General features: G+C 50.0%; 1 protein-coding gene across 1 annotated transcript; it reads right to left on the reverse strand.

Annotated features, from left to right (window-relative positions):
- Nucleotides 1-414: 414 nt before the first annotated feature.
- On the reverse strand, nt 415-12020 carry LOC132499569 (apolipoprotein L6-like). Its single transcript, XM_060114220.1, has 4 exons — nt 11900-12020; nt 4728-4766; nt 1396-2225; nt 415-540 (listed from the first exon to the last, which is right to left on the reverse strand). Exons 1-4 carry the CDS (start codon nt 12018-12020, stop codon nt 415-417), a joined length of 1116 nt encoding a protein of 371 aa, XP_059970203.1.
- Between the last annotated feature and the right edge of the window lie 2158 nt (nt 12021-14178).

Consider the following 14178-nt stretch of genomic DNA (forward strand, 5'->3'; position numbering starts at 1 on the left):
CTTCTCCAGCGATCACTGCCCAGGTCGGGGAGGGGGAAGACAGAGAGCCAACACAAGCTGAGTTGATACAAAAGAGAGAACACAACATACCCTTCATCCCCGGAGCCCTTCTGTCTGATGTCAGCACTTCATACAGAGCCTGGGGTCAAATAATACACGTTTCACATGGGCTGACTCTGCATGCGAGGGAGGGAGCAGGGGCGCTGAAGGAGTCCAGGAAATGAGTTACACACATGAAGGAGGGAGGGATGGGACGGGCTGACCTCCCGTAACTTACAGTGTGACACTCACCGCTGACAGTGCCCTCAAGACCCTCGTAGGCCTGTCAGCTTCTGAGTCTCCAGGCATTGCCTCTGCCAACCTTGCCCCACCACCGCCGTGGTCCCCTTTTCTTCCACTCAGAGACCCCTGGGCTCAATTGCCTTCATCCTCTCCTGTCCCCTGGGATCCTGCTTTCCCACGCCTGGCTGGTGGCAGAGGTACAGTCCCCATGGTTCCTTCCGAAGAGGAGCTCACAGGCTTTTTTTCTTGGGAGAGTTTCTGGAAAACACACACACACACACCAATCAAAGGAAAGCTACAGAAGGCTCCCATGCAGCATGGCGTGGAGATCCAGGCCCGGGCTCAGAAGTCAGGCTCCCGGGCTGTCATCCTGACTCTCCCTCCACGTAGTTGCAAGCATTTGGCAAGTCACATAAGCTCGTTTATGAACAGCACAGTCTGGGGGGTTAAACGGCAAAAATGTATTTTCTCATAGTTCTGGAGGGCTGCAGGCCTCAGATCCAGGTGCTGGCCAATTGAGTTCCTGGTGAGGACTCTCCCTGGCTGGCAGACGGCTGCCTTCTTACTTTGTCCTCACAGGGCCTTTCCTCTGTGCCGGTGCAGGCCGAGAAAGAGAGAGCCCTCTGTGTTTCCTCCTCCTCTTATAAGGACACAAGTCCCCTAGGATTATGGCCCCACCCCTACAAACTCATTCAACCCAAATCACTTCCCAAAACCCCCATCTCCAAAAAGTCACCTTGGGGCTTAGGGCTTCTACATATAAATGTTACGGGGACACGTTTCAGTCCATAACACTCCCTGTGGCTCAGTGTCCTCTTCTGTACAACTGGGAAGACCCTCTTCCCAGCACATGGACCTCAAGGAGCATCGAGGGAGAAACAGAAGGCATGACAAGGTCTCTCCAGGACTGGTGCCGCTACCTCCAAGATGAACATGATACCGTTTGGAACTTCAGGGCCACCAGACACCCCATGTCCTTGGGAACATCCACGCAATCTCCACACATACACACTAGCTTCCTCATCACCCTTCCCATAAACCCTGGTGCCCATAAGCCCCAGTTAAAGCTTCCCCCTCCTCCAGCACCACCCACAAGGGAAACCAAAGCCTCACCTTCTGCTGCAGGCTTTCATAGCACTGGGTGAATTCTGTCAGCTTCCTTTCCAGCTCCCAAACCTGCGCCCTTAGCTCTTCCGCAAGCTCTGATTTTGCTCCCTCCTTCAGCTGTTTCCAGTCCTTCAGGAGGGAGGCCAAGCCCACGCTGAGGGAGAAGCCAGCCATTGCAGTACCCAGCAAGCGAGCGTTTGTTTTCATCACCAGGGTGGTACCTTCAAAAGCTCTTTGCACCTGCCTGCTCCTTCGGGCTGAGACTTGGCCAGTGGTCAGGAGACTCTTGGCAGCAGTGGCCAGGCGCGGGTGGGCCCTGACTATCTGAAAGGCACGGATGCTCCTCTGGATATCCTTGATGGTGCTTTCACAATTCTGGACCACCTTTCCGGCAGCCATGACATAGACTGCCCCAGCTCTCATGACCTCTTGGCCACGGGTGGGCATTAGGCTACCGACATAAGCTTGAGCTTCTTGACTGTGAAAGTGTTCCAAAACGTTGGTCAAGATGGTGGTGACCTCCCCTGCTTTCCCCAAAACTGTACCAGCAGCGAAGAGTACCAGGCTTCCTCCTGCTACTGCCGGAGCGAGGACCAATCCCAGGATGCTCATGGCTCCTGAGACCACAGCGATGGAATTGGCCACCATGCTGGTCTTGGTGAGGGTTCTGTGGGTTGTGCTGACGTGGTCTGCAAGGGCATGGAGCTTTCTGATGCCCACTTCCAGCTCCTCTTTCAAGTTGGGAAACTCTTCCAAAAATATTCTTTCTTCAGCTGACAGGTCACTATCTTGCCACTTCACATCTTCATATGGAAGAATGTCATCTTCGTCCCTGTGGATGAGTGAAATAAAGATTTTCAGTCTCCCAGATGGGAAAACCAAATTCGTAGTCAAGCCCATGTGGTTTCTGGATATTCTTGCCCCTCCAGACTTTAAATCCTCCCTGCATCTTCCTAGCATCTCTGTTACCTCTAAGTCAACTGTGAAAAGTCCCAGAGCATTGCTGGGAGCTGCTGGTTCCCTGAAGAGAGCACATAAGAGGAGGATCTGGAGGGAAATGGGAGAAACGTAGCCCTGGCCAAGAGATGGAAGAGGTGGATTAGTGCTGAGGGACTTTTTCAACCTTATTCAAAGAGGCTATGGAAACTGTCAGGAGGAGGGGCAGTGGGAAATGCTAAGATCCAAGTCAAGATAAGGAACCTGGGACTAATGGTCAGGAGGGAGAGGTCTGGGAAAAGTAAGAGGAAGCAGAGCCCAGCTGTTGGGCCGGAGGTTGGGAGTCCTGTACGTGTAGAGGTGAGTGAGGCGGAAGAGGCGCCATATTGTATAATGCATCCCCCACTTTGATGACCTTGGCTTTTTTTCAGCTTGTGGGATCTTAGTTCCCTGACCAGGGATCTAACCCTTGCCCCCTGCAGTGGGAGCGCAGAGTCTTAACCATTGGAGCGCCAGGGAAGTCTCCACTTTGATGAACTTGAGTTCAGTGCTCTGTTGTGCCTCCGGAGTTGCACACTGAGAGGGCTGAGAGAAACGATTGCTAAAGTTCTGAGTGTTCTCCTTGGCACTTGGCCGGCTTTCCTTGCTCTCTCGAGCAGAACTGGTTCTTCATGGAAGAAGTCAGGGACAAAAGGACCCAGCCCCTTCCCCCATCTTCTCACAGTAGGCAGTACTGAGGGACTTTTGCCAGCCCTGCTGAGTGTGGCCTTCATGGGACAGCAGTCCCGGGGGAGGACAAAGTCCTCTCCTTCAGGAACTTTCCTCGTGCCAAGGGACCCGGGTGCATTTCCTTCAGGGCAAGCTGAGGAGGCCAGGTGATAATACAGATTCCCTGCCCACAGGAGGGTGTCAGAGCTGGAAGGAACCCTAGGGAAGATGTAAGCTTCCTATTTTACTTTTCTGTGGAGGGAACAGAAGCCCAGAACGGGGCAGGGCTCTCACCCAAAGGAAGGTGTGAGGTTGACATGCAGCTTTGAATGGGGACGCAGAGCTCTAGCCCGTCAGTACGTTCAGTTCTTCCTCTCATCGGACAGTTGATGTGAGGAATTCCTCACTGAGGTATATATACACATGCCTTTTAATCTCTCCCCCCCCCCCACACACACACACAGAGTTCCTCAATGGAAAAGGTTAGAAACCAAATATACTACCAAGGAAGCCTTTAGTGTTAATGAAGTAATTAATTTAGGCCCAGTTGCCAGTTAACCAGTAGCTGTAAATCAGTTGACAGAGCAAAAAGTACCCCGGGACTTGCAGTGGGGAAGGGGCGCCTGGCAGCAGGGAGGGTAACCCTGCTGAGAGACCTCCAGCTTCACAGACGCCACCATGCAGCCCACCCTGATCTCTCTGCTTCCTCAGGTTTGCAGGGACGAAGAGAAACAACAAAGAAGAAACAACGAAGAGAGATTTGTACCTGTAAAGATCGACAGCGTGGGGGGAAAACGGGGTGGTGGTGGTGGTGGGATGAACTGGGAGATTGGGATTGACATATATACACTAATATGTTTAAAAGAGATCACTAATAAGAACCTGCTGTAAAAAAAATAAATAAAATAAAATTCCAAAGGAAAAAAAAAGATCAACAACGCCACTTTGCATTCACTGTGAAGTTTTGTCTTTTATGTGGTTGGTAGCTAACAGGAGCTTGGCTTCGTGTGTGTGTGTGTGTGTGTGTGTGTGTGTGTGTGTGTGTGTGTGTTTTGTGGGATCTTAGTTCCCCGACCAGGGATCAAACTCAGGGCCCCAGCAGTGAGAGCACCAAGTCCTAACCACTGGATGGCCAGGGAATTCCCTTCTTGTGTTTTTAAATTAAACTAAATGCATCCCGCATTAGGCAATGATGCCTCCTGACACAGTGAAAATTGCAATCGAGTTCTGTGACACCTAATTCCCTCAGCAGACATTTGCTGATTGTCCATATTGGGCTGGTGATGCTATATCTGCTGATGAATGGACACTTGGGCTTAAATTCATGAATGCAGTAACACTAAAGGGCCTTTTTGGTGATACATGAACCTCACAGAGGTGAGGCCCGAGGGGGCAATTTCTGGCCTCAGAGTCCTATTACCCGATGCCATGTACCCGACAAGAACCTGACTTGTGCTCCAAAATATTTAATGTAGCCGGTGGAATAATTTTTCCCCTGGGAGACGTATATACGTAACGGAGACCAGTTGGAGGGCAGGGCATACTTTACGGCTGATGCTCTTAGAACACGTTTGTCACGTGTCACGAGGATGCCTAAACATTTCTGCAGAAGTAGCCCTTTCCCCAAGGAAAAAGCGCTCTGGGTTACCTTTGCAAACCGACACCAGTCTTGCATGTTTTCCCTGCCTGGTTGTCCAGCAGATTCTGTGGCATCAAATCCATGTTCATTTTGCCTGTGGGAGAATGAGAGCTGTCACCACAAGTCAAAGGATTTTGTGGTTGGAAACAGAAACCAAGTTTACTGCAGGGGCCACGAAACCATATGAAATTCAAGTATGGAGGGATTTTAGATGGTGCAGAATCAAGATAATAATAAACACACAATGTACAAAATATGTGCAAACTGCTGTTTTTACATTTTATGTTGAGGTGGAGCTTATATAGGACAAATACTCAAAAGGAAGTCCTCTGCTCAATACATTCTGGCATTACACACCTGAGTCATCACCTCCCAGATCAAGATAGAGAACAGAAGATTCCCTTAACCCCCCGCCAGTCAATCCGCACCCCACCCGGGTGGGAGGTAACCACTATTCTGATTTCTATAAACATTGATTAGTTTGCCTGGTCTTGAACTTTATGTCAATTGAGTCATTTGTTTGGTTTCTTTCGCTCCACACAATATCTGTGAAATTCTTTCATGTTGTCGTGGTTTTAAAAACATTCAGTAGCTTTAAAAGTGTTCACCATGGGCTTCCCTGGTGGTGCAGTGGTTAAGAATCTGCCTGCCAATGCAGGGGACATGGGTTTGAGCCCTGGTCCCGGAAGATCCCACGTGCCGCAGAGCAACTAAGCCCTTGTGCCGCAACTACTGAGCCTGCACTCTACAGCCTGCGAGCCACGACTACTGAGCCCATGTGCCACAACTACTGAAGCCGGCGTACCTAGAGCCCATGCTCCACAACAAGAGAGGCCACTGCAATGAGAAGCCTGTGCACGTCAACGAAGAGTAGCCCCCACTCACCACAACTAAAGAAAGCCCTGGGCAGCAATGAAGACCCAACGCAGCCAACAATAAATTAAAAAAAAAAAAAAAGGATTGCTATGTAGTATTTCATTATAGGAATACACTACAAAACATGCACTTGGTGGGCCTCCCTGGTGGCGCAAGTGGTTGAGAGTCCGCCTGCCGATGCAGGGGATACGGGTTCGTGCCCCGGTCTGGGAGGATCCCATATGCCGCGGAGCGGCTGGGCCCGTGAGCCATGGCCGCTGAGCCTGCGCGTCCGGAGCCTGCGTGTCCGGAGCCTGTGCTCCGCAACGGGGGAGGCCACAACAGTGAGAGGCCCGCATACCGCAAAAAAAAAAAACAAAAAACAAAAAAAAACATGCACTTGGTAAGTGGGGGAGCCCAATGTGAGTCCAGCCAGGTCTAGAATGGTAGATCTCAATCAGGGGCGTGTTTCCTCCCCGGGGGATATTGGTAATGCCTGTAGACATTCAGGGGTCAGGGTGGAGGCAGTGTTACTGGCATCTAGTGGGTAGAGGCCAGCGATGCTGCTTGACACCCTACAATGCACAGGACGGCCCCCACAGCAAAGAATGGTCCAGCCCAAAATGTCTGTGGTACTGAGGCTGAGAAACCCTGGGGGAGCCCCATTCTTTACCAGCACCCCCTAAAACTTCCCCCATTTTTCATATTAGTCTTATCGGATGAAGGGCTATAGTGACAGTGGGGAACCCTTTGGTCCCATCAGGTCCCATCCCCTCTCTACTGACCTTCTTTCAGTGGATGTCAGAGGATGTTATGTTGGGAGAGGGATGGAAATGATGGGAGAGGATTAGAGATGTTATTCTCATATGAGAGCTTTTTTTTATGAGTTTCTCTTTGCAGTTTTGGGAGACTTCAGCTCCACTGTATTCTGCCCCTTTGCCAGCAAACCAAGTCCCTCATGCACCCCATCAGCGTCAGAAAAGTCGGTTACTCTGAAACACAGCTTTGAGATAATCCCTTTATCACCAACACCCCCTACTCCCAAACTACGCTAAAAAAACCTACAACCCAAGAAACACTGCAGGTTGCAATTTTGAGACAACTCATTCAGCATCTTCTTCTACAAAGATGACAGCCCTAAACCAGTCCTGCAGAGAACGTCTAGGGAAATGCCTTGGCCCGTGCCGTCTCCTCCTTTCTGGGGTCCACTCTCTCTCTCTCTCTCTGTCTAGGATCCTGGGGTCCCCAGTCAATGGAGGGGAAGAAGCAACTTGGTTGGTCTAATCATACGCTTAACCATGCTTTTATTTAAACTTCAAATACGCCTGAAGGAGAGATTTCTATCCTGATTTATCAAGTAACGAAGCTGAACTTCAGACCCAGTCTCACATTAGGAACTGGCTGGATGGGGATGTGAACCCCTGGGGGGTTCCTGACAACAGCTCTTTTTCCCAAACCAAGTGCAGATGGCCAACCCCTTGGGCACATTGTCCTTTAGAGACCCCAAATCAGCCCTCCTCCTGGGTCTGCTGTCCCACCTGTTCTCAGCGAAGCTCTCACTGTGGCCTCAGGTTCCGAGGGCCTTCTGTTTTCTCCTCTCCGGAGGCCTCTGGTCCAGCAGGGGTCTGTGAGCCTCTGGGCTGCAGGAGGACAAAGACGAAGTGCAGAGTCTCCAGTTGGTTCTGCTCACTAGGGGAAACGCCCGAGGCTCTGACTGCAAAACTGGGTCCAAGTTCAGTGAGGCAGGCACAGAAATGCCAATGCCCAAGGCAGCTCTTTCGGGAAGACCCTGGCGCTTATTGAGAAATGGCTTGAACTTTGACATTCCTTTCTGCCTCCTTCTCTAATAGATGTGCATCTAAGTGGACAGCTGAATCCAAGCCAGGCCTGAGTCTCTCCTCTCCTGGTCCTAGCTGTGCCAAGGGCAGAACAGGGGTGGTTACGTCCTGCAGGGACTCAAGTCGAGCAGATCACCTGGAGTGCTGTCACTGTGGGCCAGTTCCTCAACTGCCCTTGGCCTCAATTCCCCATCTGTTAAATGGGTATTTAGTAAACTAGCCCTTGTGAGGGAGAGTTATCTTGAGGAACCCCGGAGCAAGCGAGGGAACGCCCTGCGAGGAAGCAATGCCCAACAAATGCATCAACGCTCCTGCTGATGCCGAAAACTCAGCCTCTGTGCACTGGTGCTGAATCAAACCTCAGAGACAGAGTTTTGGGTGAAGAAGAAAAGAATAACTTTATTGTTTTGCCAGGCAAAGGGGGACACATGTCCCTCAAAACTGTGTGTCCCAACCCGGGAGGATTTGGTGAGGAGTTTTAGAGCAGTGGTTCAAGGGCAGGGCTGCTGATAAGGATCAGGGTGTGCGCATGCGCAGGGCCTTTGCGCATATGCCGGGCCTTCACTCCTTTAATCTGGCCTCAGGTGGTCTGCTGATGAGCTTCCAGGTTATCAAACTGTGATCTCTGGAATGAAGAGAACATCTTCTATTTGTTGGGGGTTTTAGTTCTATAGAAGAGCTCAAAGATATTGTTATAGGTATCCCTTGAGGACCCTGCCCCAAGGCTGCACTATGGTGTCTTGGCTGCTCCTTCCTTGTCTCTGCATCCCCTCCCTTCCCTGATTAGCAGCTGTTTGAATCTGCCCTTTGGGACTCAGGGAAGGTCACAGAGGCTAAGTTCTATTCCCTACAAACAAGAAACAAGAAAGGCTTCCATGCCCAGGAGCCCCACAGGGTCCTGCTCAGCTTCACTGCCACGAGTGCTGTCATCCGCCCTCCAAGGTGGGTGACCTTAAAGCCTAAGACCTCTTTTCTATAACTGTGAAATTCATAAAGGCTCTGAAAATGGAAACATTTTTTCATAATTCATTTGGTGGTAAACCCTGACCTGCACTGGTGCAAGTGTATAGTTTTGAAGCATCCCCCTTCATTTGAATATTCAGTTTCCCTGAAGAAATATGCATAGTGTTTGACCAAGGAGGGTGTTCCAGGCTGCTCTCAGTTTATAATAACCAATGTTCTGGGCTTCCCTGGTGGCGCAGTGGTTGAGAGTCCGCCTGCCGATGCAGGGGACACGGGTTCGTGCCCCGGTCCGGGAAGATCCCACATGCCACAGAGCGGCTGGGCCCGTGAGCCATGGCCGCTGAGCCTGCGCTTCCGGAGCCTGTGCTCCGCAACGGGAGAGGCCACAGCAGTGAGAGGCCTGAGTACCGCAATAAATAAATAAATATAATATAATATAATATAATAACCAATGTTGTGGTTGGACTGGCCCCCAGGGTTCTCATGATTGCAAGACGCCCTTCAGCAATAACCATCAGAAAACTTAAAAATAAATAAGGGTTTATGACTTATAGAACCTGGAAATTACATAAAAGAAAATTTTTAAATAAATTAATTAATTAAATAAAAGGTTATTACTTACAGGACCTGGGGATGATATGGCACATCTGGGCCACATGGGGGGTAGGGGAGGGGGTCAAGGTGGGGAAGGGAGGAAAGAGAGAGAGAGAAAGAGAGAGAGCAGCAGGGCCTGGGCTTCTGCTTATACTGGGGTGGAGAGTGGGGACCCTATGTGTTCCAGGGCTCACTCTTTATCTGTGAATTTAAAACATACGAGGGGAAATTTAAAGCTCAGGAACAAGTGACCCAAGTCATCAGTGATTAAAATCAACCAAGATCTCTAAAACAGAGGAGCCTCAGCAGGGGAGGTGGCTGGCTTTTTATTTAACCCTGGGGCTGGCAATGTGTTTATTCAAGGTCACCATCTTTGTCGAGGATGCCTCAGCAATCAAAGCTTAAGTCAGGCACTTGCATTACAAACAACACCAACAAAAACCCAGCTTTAGGGTTTACACTACAAGAGGGCTTCTGGGGATGTGACATAATATATAATATCTGGACCTTTCCTAAAATCCCCCAGATTGGAAACTCTGAAACGCAGCTGACTCCATTGATTTGAGACACAGGATTGTGGTCCTGACTCTCCCATTTCTCAGATGAGGAAACTGAGACCTCAAGAGAGTGGGTGGCTTTCCCCATGGTCACACAGCTAAGAAATGGCAACCCCAGTTCTACATCCTGTGTCTGGGGGAATAGCTTCTCATGCAGTCATGGGCTGAGATTTGTGCGTGTGTGGGGTGTGTGTGTGTGTGTGTGCGTGTGTGCGCGCGCGCAAGCTGGGACCAGGGGCCACGTGGTTTGTTCACATTTATATGAACAGAGGTGCTAGGCCCTCTCCCCAGCCCCCCTGAGGCCACACTTGGGGCTTTGCTTTACAGGAGGACTGCCCACCCAGCCAGGCTTGGTCTTTGGGGTCGGGGCTGACTGCCTTCCCTGGCCCTGTGAGCAGGAGTGAGAGGCTGGAGGGCCCTGAGGTGGGACCCGTAGGGGCCTTTGCAGCCCTGGCGCCCTGGCCTCCTATACCTGGGGACGCTCTCACCAGAAAATGTCCTGGAGGTGGGGTTGGCTAACCCCAGGCCACCTGGCCATCTGGGCCTCACTGCTGTTTTCCCAGGCAACAATGAGATATTGTGGCCTCTCCTCAGTGCTGGGAGCCTCAGGGACCAGCCAGCCATTGGACTGAGGGGTATTTACTATAGAGACTCTAATGAAACCATACCCCCAAGAGATGCTGGGTGAGCAAGTCATCTGTCACTTGCAGGAGACCTGCTTCTGTGGTGAGACAAAAAGTGTGCCCTGTAACCCAGATGACCACGAAGTGGAGTTGCTTCATTTCCTAAACTCACTTAACCTTCCTCAAGGGTCCCCATCCTGCTGAAAAGAAACAAACTGGCCTCAGGGAAACTCCGTCTCTTGCATGTAAAACACACTCTTTTGGGTAAAGTTGTTACCAAACCAGGTTCGTTTGCCTGACTATGGCGAGGTTTGCAACAGAGAAAAAGAGTTTATTCACAAGGCAGCCAACCGAGGAGACGGCAAATCTCAGATCTGCCTCCCTGGATGTGAGGGGCTCGAGATATTTACAGGATAAAGAAGCAGGATGCTCCTTATGGGGCAGGCTGATTGGAGGTGATTGGGGTTCTGTGCCCGTGTATCTGAGTCACATGCTTCTTCATGGGATGCATGTTCAAAAATGGAGGCTCACAAAGCGAGAGAGTGGCATGGACATATATACACTACCAAACGTAAAACAGATAGCTAGTGGGAAGCAGCCGCATAGCACAGGGAGATCAGCTCGGTGATTTGTGACCACCTAGAGGGGTGGGATAGGGAGGGTGGGAGGGAGGGAGACGCAAGAGGGAAGAGATATGGGAACATATGTATATGTATAACTGATTCACTTTGTTATAAAACAGAAACTAACACACCATTGTAAAGCAATTATGCTCCAATAAAGATGTAAAAAAAAAAAAAAAAAAAAAGGAGGCTCTTAGCATCGTCTGAGGGTGCAGTTTTCGGCCCTCTGATGCCAGAATGTTGTTCCTTGCACACCTGCATAGGTCCAGTTTTAGGGTCGGTGGTCCCAACCATTCTTAGCTGGCTTGAACCGGACAGGGGTCGATCGAATTCAAGTTCCTGGAAAACAACTTAAACCCATCGCCCTGTTACTATAGTGACCCACAGCGAACGGCAGAGTTATCTATCTGAAGCGGGGGTTAAGGAGTCAAAAAATAATTACAGCCAGCCTGGTCAGCGCAGGCAGGTTACAAGCGGAGGAGTTTTTAACAAGCTGTTCTTACCTGCTGTTCTTTATAACAAAGTCAAGAATTTCTGTTAGTCACCAGTTTCTTTTAACCCTGAGGGGCACAGTTTCAGGATGTTTTTTTTTTAACCCTATGGGAAATGGTTTCAGAATCAGGCATTTGTGGGTGAGTGTTTAGGCAAATTCAGGCCCCAATTTCTTATCAGCGTGTTAAAAAACAAAAATCCAACTGAGTAAATTTCAGGATCAAATTGACTTTATTCATTGATTCGTGAATTGGGCAGTATCCCTTCCAGCAAACAGAAAGGAGCTCTGCCTAGCTGTAGAAAAGCTGTAGAAAAGGAAAGGTTTTTAAAGGCAGAACAGGGTAGAAAAAGGAACTTATTAGCAAACAATGCGTTGTTTCAAGCAAGGTGACCTCCTCAGGGGAATGGAATCACCCCACCAGGCTGACCACTAGGCTGACTGATTACCTGTTCCATTCCTGGGAGGGTTGAAGCTGCACTTAGAGTAGGTACTAAGTCTTGCTTTGCTGTTGTGGGTTTAGCGTAAGGGACTCCATTTTGGGGCTGCTGTTTCCTTTTAACCAGGGTTTTTTTTCTCTCCCCCATAAAAATTTGCCATGCCCCAAGGTGACATCTGCCTGGGGGGGCCTGTATTGTCCAGCTGGGGTCTGGCTGGCCTGCACAGAGGCCTCCTTTGCCTCACCCTCCCGCTGGGCCCTCACTGCCTCCTGCTGGTGAAAGGTCCCCTGGCGTCTCTCTGCGGGCTCCGAGATGCCAACCTGGCTCTGAGGAACTGCAGGGGTCCCCCTTTCCGCCACCAGCATCCAGCCCGCCCCCACCCTCAGCCCCTCAGTCCATCTGCCAGGCCTCGCTCAGGCCCTGGGCGCTGCGGTGGGCTGGCAGGGGAGGGAAGAGGTGATTCAGCCTCTCTCTCCACCTAAGCAACCTGTCAGGAGGCCTCTCCTCCTCCTTGCTGCTCTCAGCTGCCTGCTGTGCCCGCTGGGAGGTTTTACACACTCGGCCACAGAGTTTGATGATAATGGAGAGAAGCTGCAGGTGACTTCTTGCTCTGCCCGTTTCCCTCCCAATCCTGGAAAGCTACTCCTGGAAAGCTACTCCCTAAACCATGTCCACCCCTCCCAAGTCCTCCCTGAGGACTTGTCCTCTGTTCTTATTCCTAAGCGCCTTGATTTAGCCACTGGTGAATAGCGTCGGTATTGGGGGAGGGGGGACAATTTACAAATAAAGGGATATTTGAGGGGTATTTCAAAAATATTGTAGTTAACACTTGTCAAAGTCTTAGAGAATTTCTACTGTTAACAAACAAGCAAGCAAGCAAACAGCATTTTCACTCTTGTGACCTAAATGAGAATGATAGGATTAAACCAATCTGTTTAATCAGCCTGATTGCAGGAAGTCAGAACCTCCTTGTCACCTTCCCCTGGCCCAGGGCCTGGCCCCTAACGTTTTTGCTGAAGAATTATAGCTGATTATCAGACACCTACCTGGAGGTGTGATTTCATCAAGTCCTTTGAACTGCAAGCAATAGAGATTGATTCCCGGCCTTGCTTATTTATTTACTTACTTTAATGCTTGACTCATTCCCTTTATTTACTAAATCTTAAGGGGACACTGGGAATAATTGCTTTAGACTATTACATAATTGCTCTTTTGAAGTGAAAGCATAGTAGGGCTCATTTAAACTTAAGAATCTTTTGGAAAGACTCTGGGGCAGCTCCAGCCACACAGGTACGACTGGACCAGAAGGGCTGGGAGAGACCAGGAAGTAGGCAGCCTGGTGACTTGTCAGGAGGTTAGGGCTGATGCGCAAGGCTGCTCCCATCAGATGACTCAGCCACCTGTCCCTCCAGGCTACTCCAGTTTTGCATCCCTGCCAGATAATCTGATTGGCTAGCTGAGGTCACACGCCCATCCTTGTGTTTGGGGGTGTGTCTTAGTCCCTTTGGGCTGCTGTAACAAAATAACACAGACTGAGTGTCTTGTAAACAACATTTATTGCTCATAGCTCTGGAGGCTGGAAGTCTGAGGTCAGGCGGGCAGGGTGGCTGGGTTCTGGTGACAACTGACTTCTCACGGTGCCTTCACTCAGTGGAAGGGGCCAGGGAGCTCTGTGGAGTCTCCTCTATAAGGGCATTAATCCCATTCCCGAGGGCTCCATCCTCATGACCTAATCACCTCCTAAAGGTACCACCCCCTAATAACCTCACATTGGGTGCAGGATTCCAACATGTGAATTTGGGGGGCTGGACACAAACATTCAGGCCATAACAGGGTGGTGGGCGCAAAGGTGAGGTTTGCTGGGTAGCACACCCACCAGAACTACATGGGGTAGAAGAGAGGCAGTTACTCAACAGAAAGGGTGCTGATTCCAAAAAAGACCAAGAGAGGATGCTGGGTGGGCAAAAGCAACAGGTGTTCACTACATCTCATCCTTTGCTCACATTTGTGTGATTCCATTTACATGAAGTGTCTAGAAGAGGCAAATGTGTAGACACAGAAAGTGGATTGGTGGTTGCCAGAGGCTGGGGGGAGGGAGGAATGGGGAGAGACTACTCATGGGTATGGGGTTTCTTTCGGGGGTGACAAAGCTGTTCTGGAATTAGGTAGTGTGATGATTGCACAACTCTGTGACTATGCTAAGCACCACTGACTTGTACAACTTATGAGTGAATTTGTATCAATGAAGCTGTGTTGCTTTTTTAAAGGCAAGCTCACATTTTTAGCTTCCAGTTTAACAATTACTAGGTGAACTGGGTGAACTGGTGGAAGATTTTGCGGGGGCGATGGGGGGCAGGGGAAGAGATACCAAGCTAAATTTTCTAGATGAGTAGAGCCTGAAGTCATGAAATTGTAAGCAGACAGGTCAGGGGGTCCCCGGAGAAGAGAACCAGGAATAGCTTTCTTGACATAAGAGAAGCCATTTTGGCCTAAGCCATTTTATGATGTAAGCCTGGTTGCAAT

This window comes from Mesoplodon densirostris, chromosome 11 (genome assembly GCF_025265405.1).
Source record: "Mesoplodon densirostris isolate mMesDen1 chromosome 11, mMesDen1 primary haplotype, whole genome shotgun sequence".
NCBI classification, from domain to species: domain Eukaryota; kingdom Metazoa; phylum Chordata; class Mammalia; order Artiodactyla; family Ziphiidae; genus Mesoplodon; species Mesoplodon densirostris.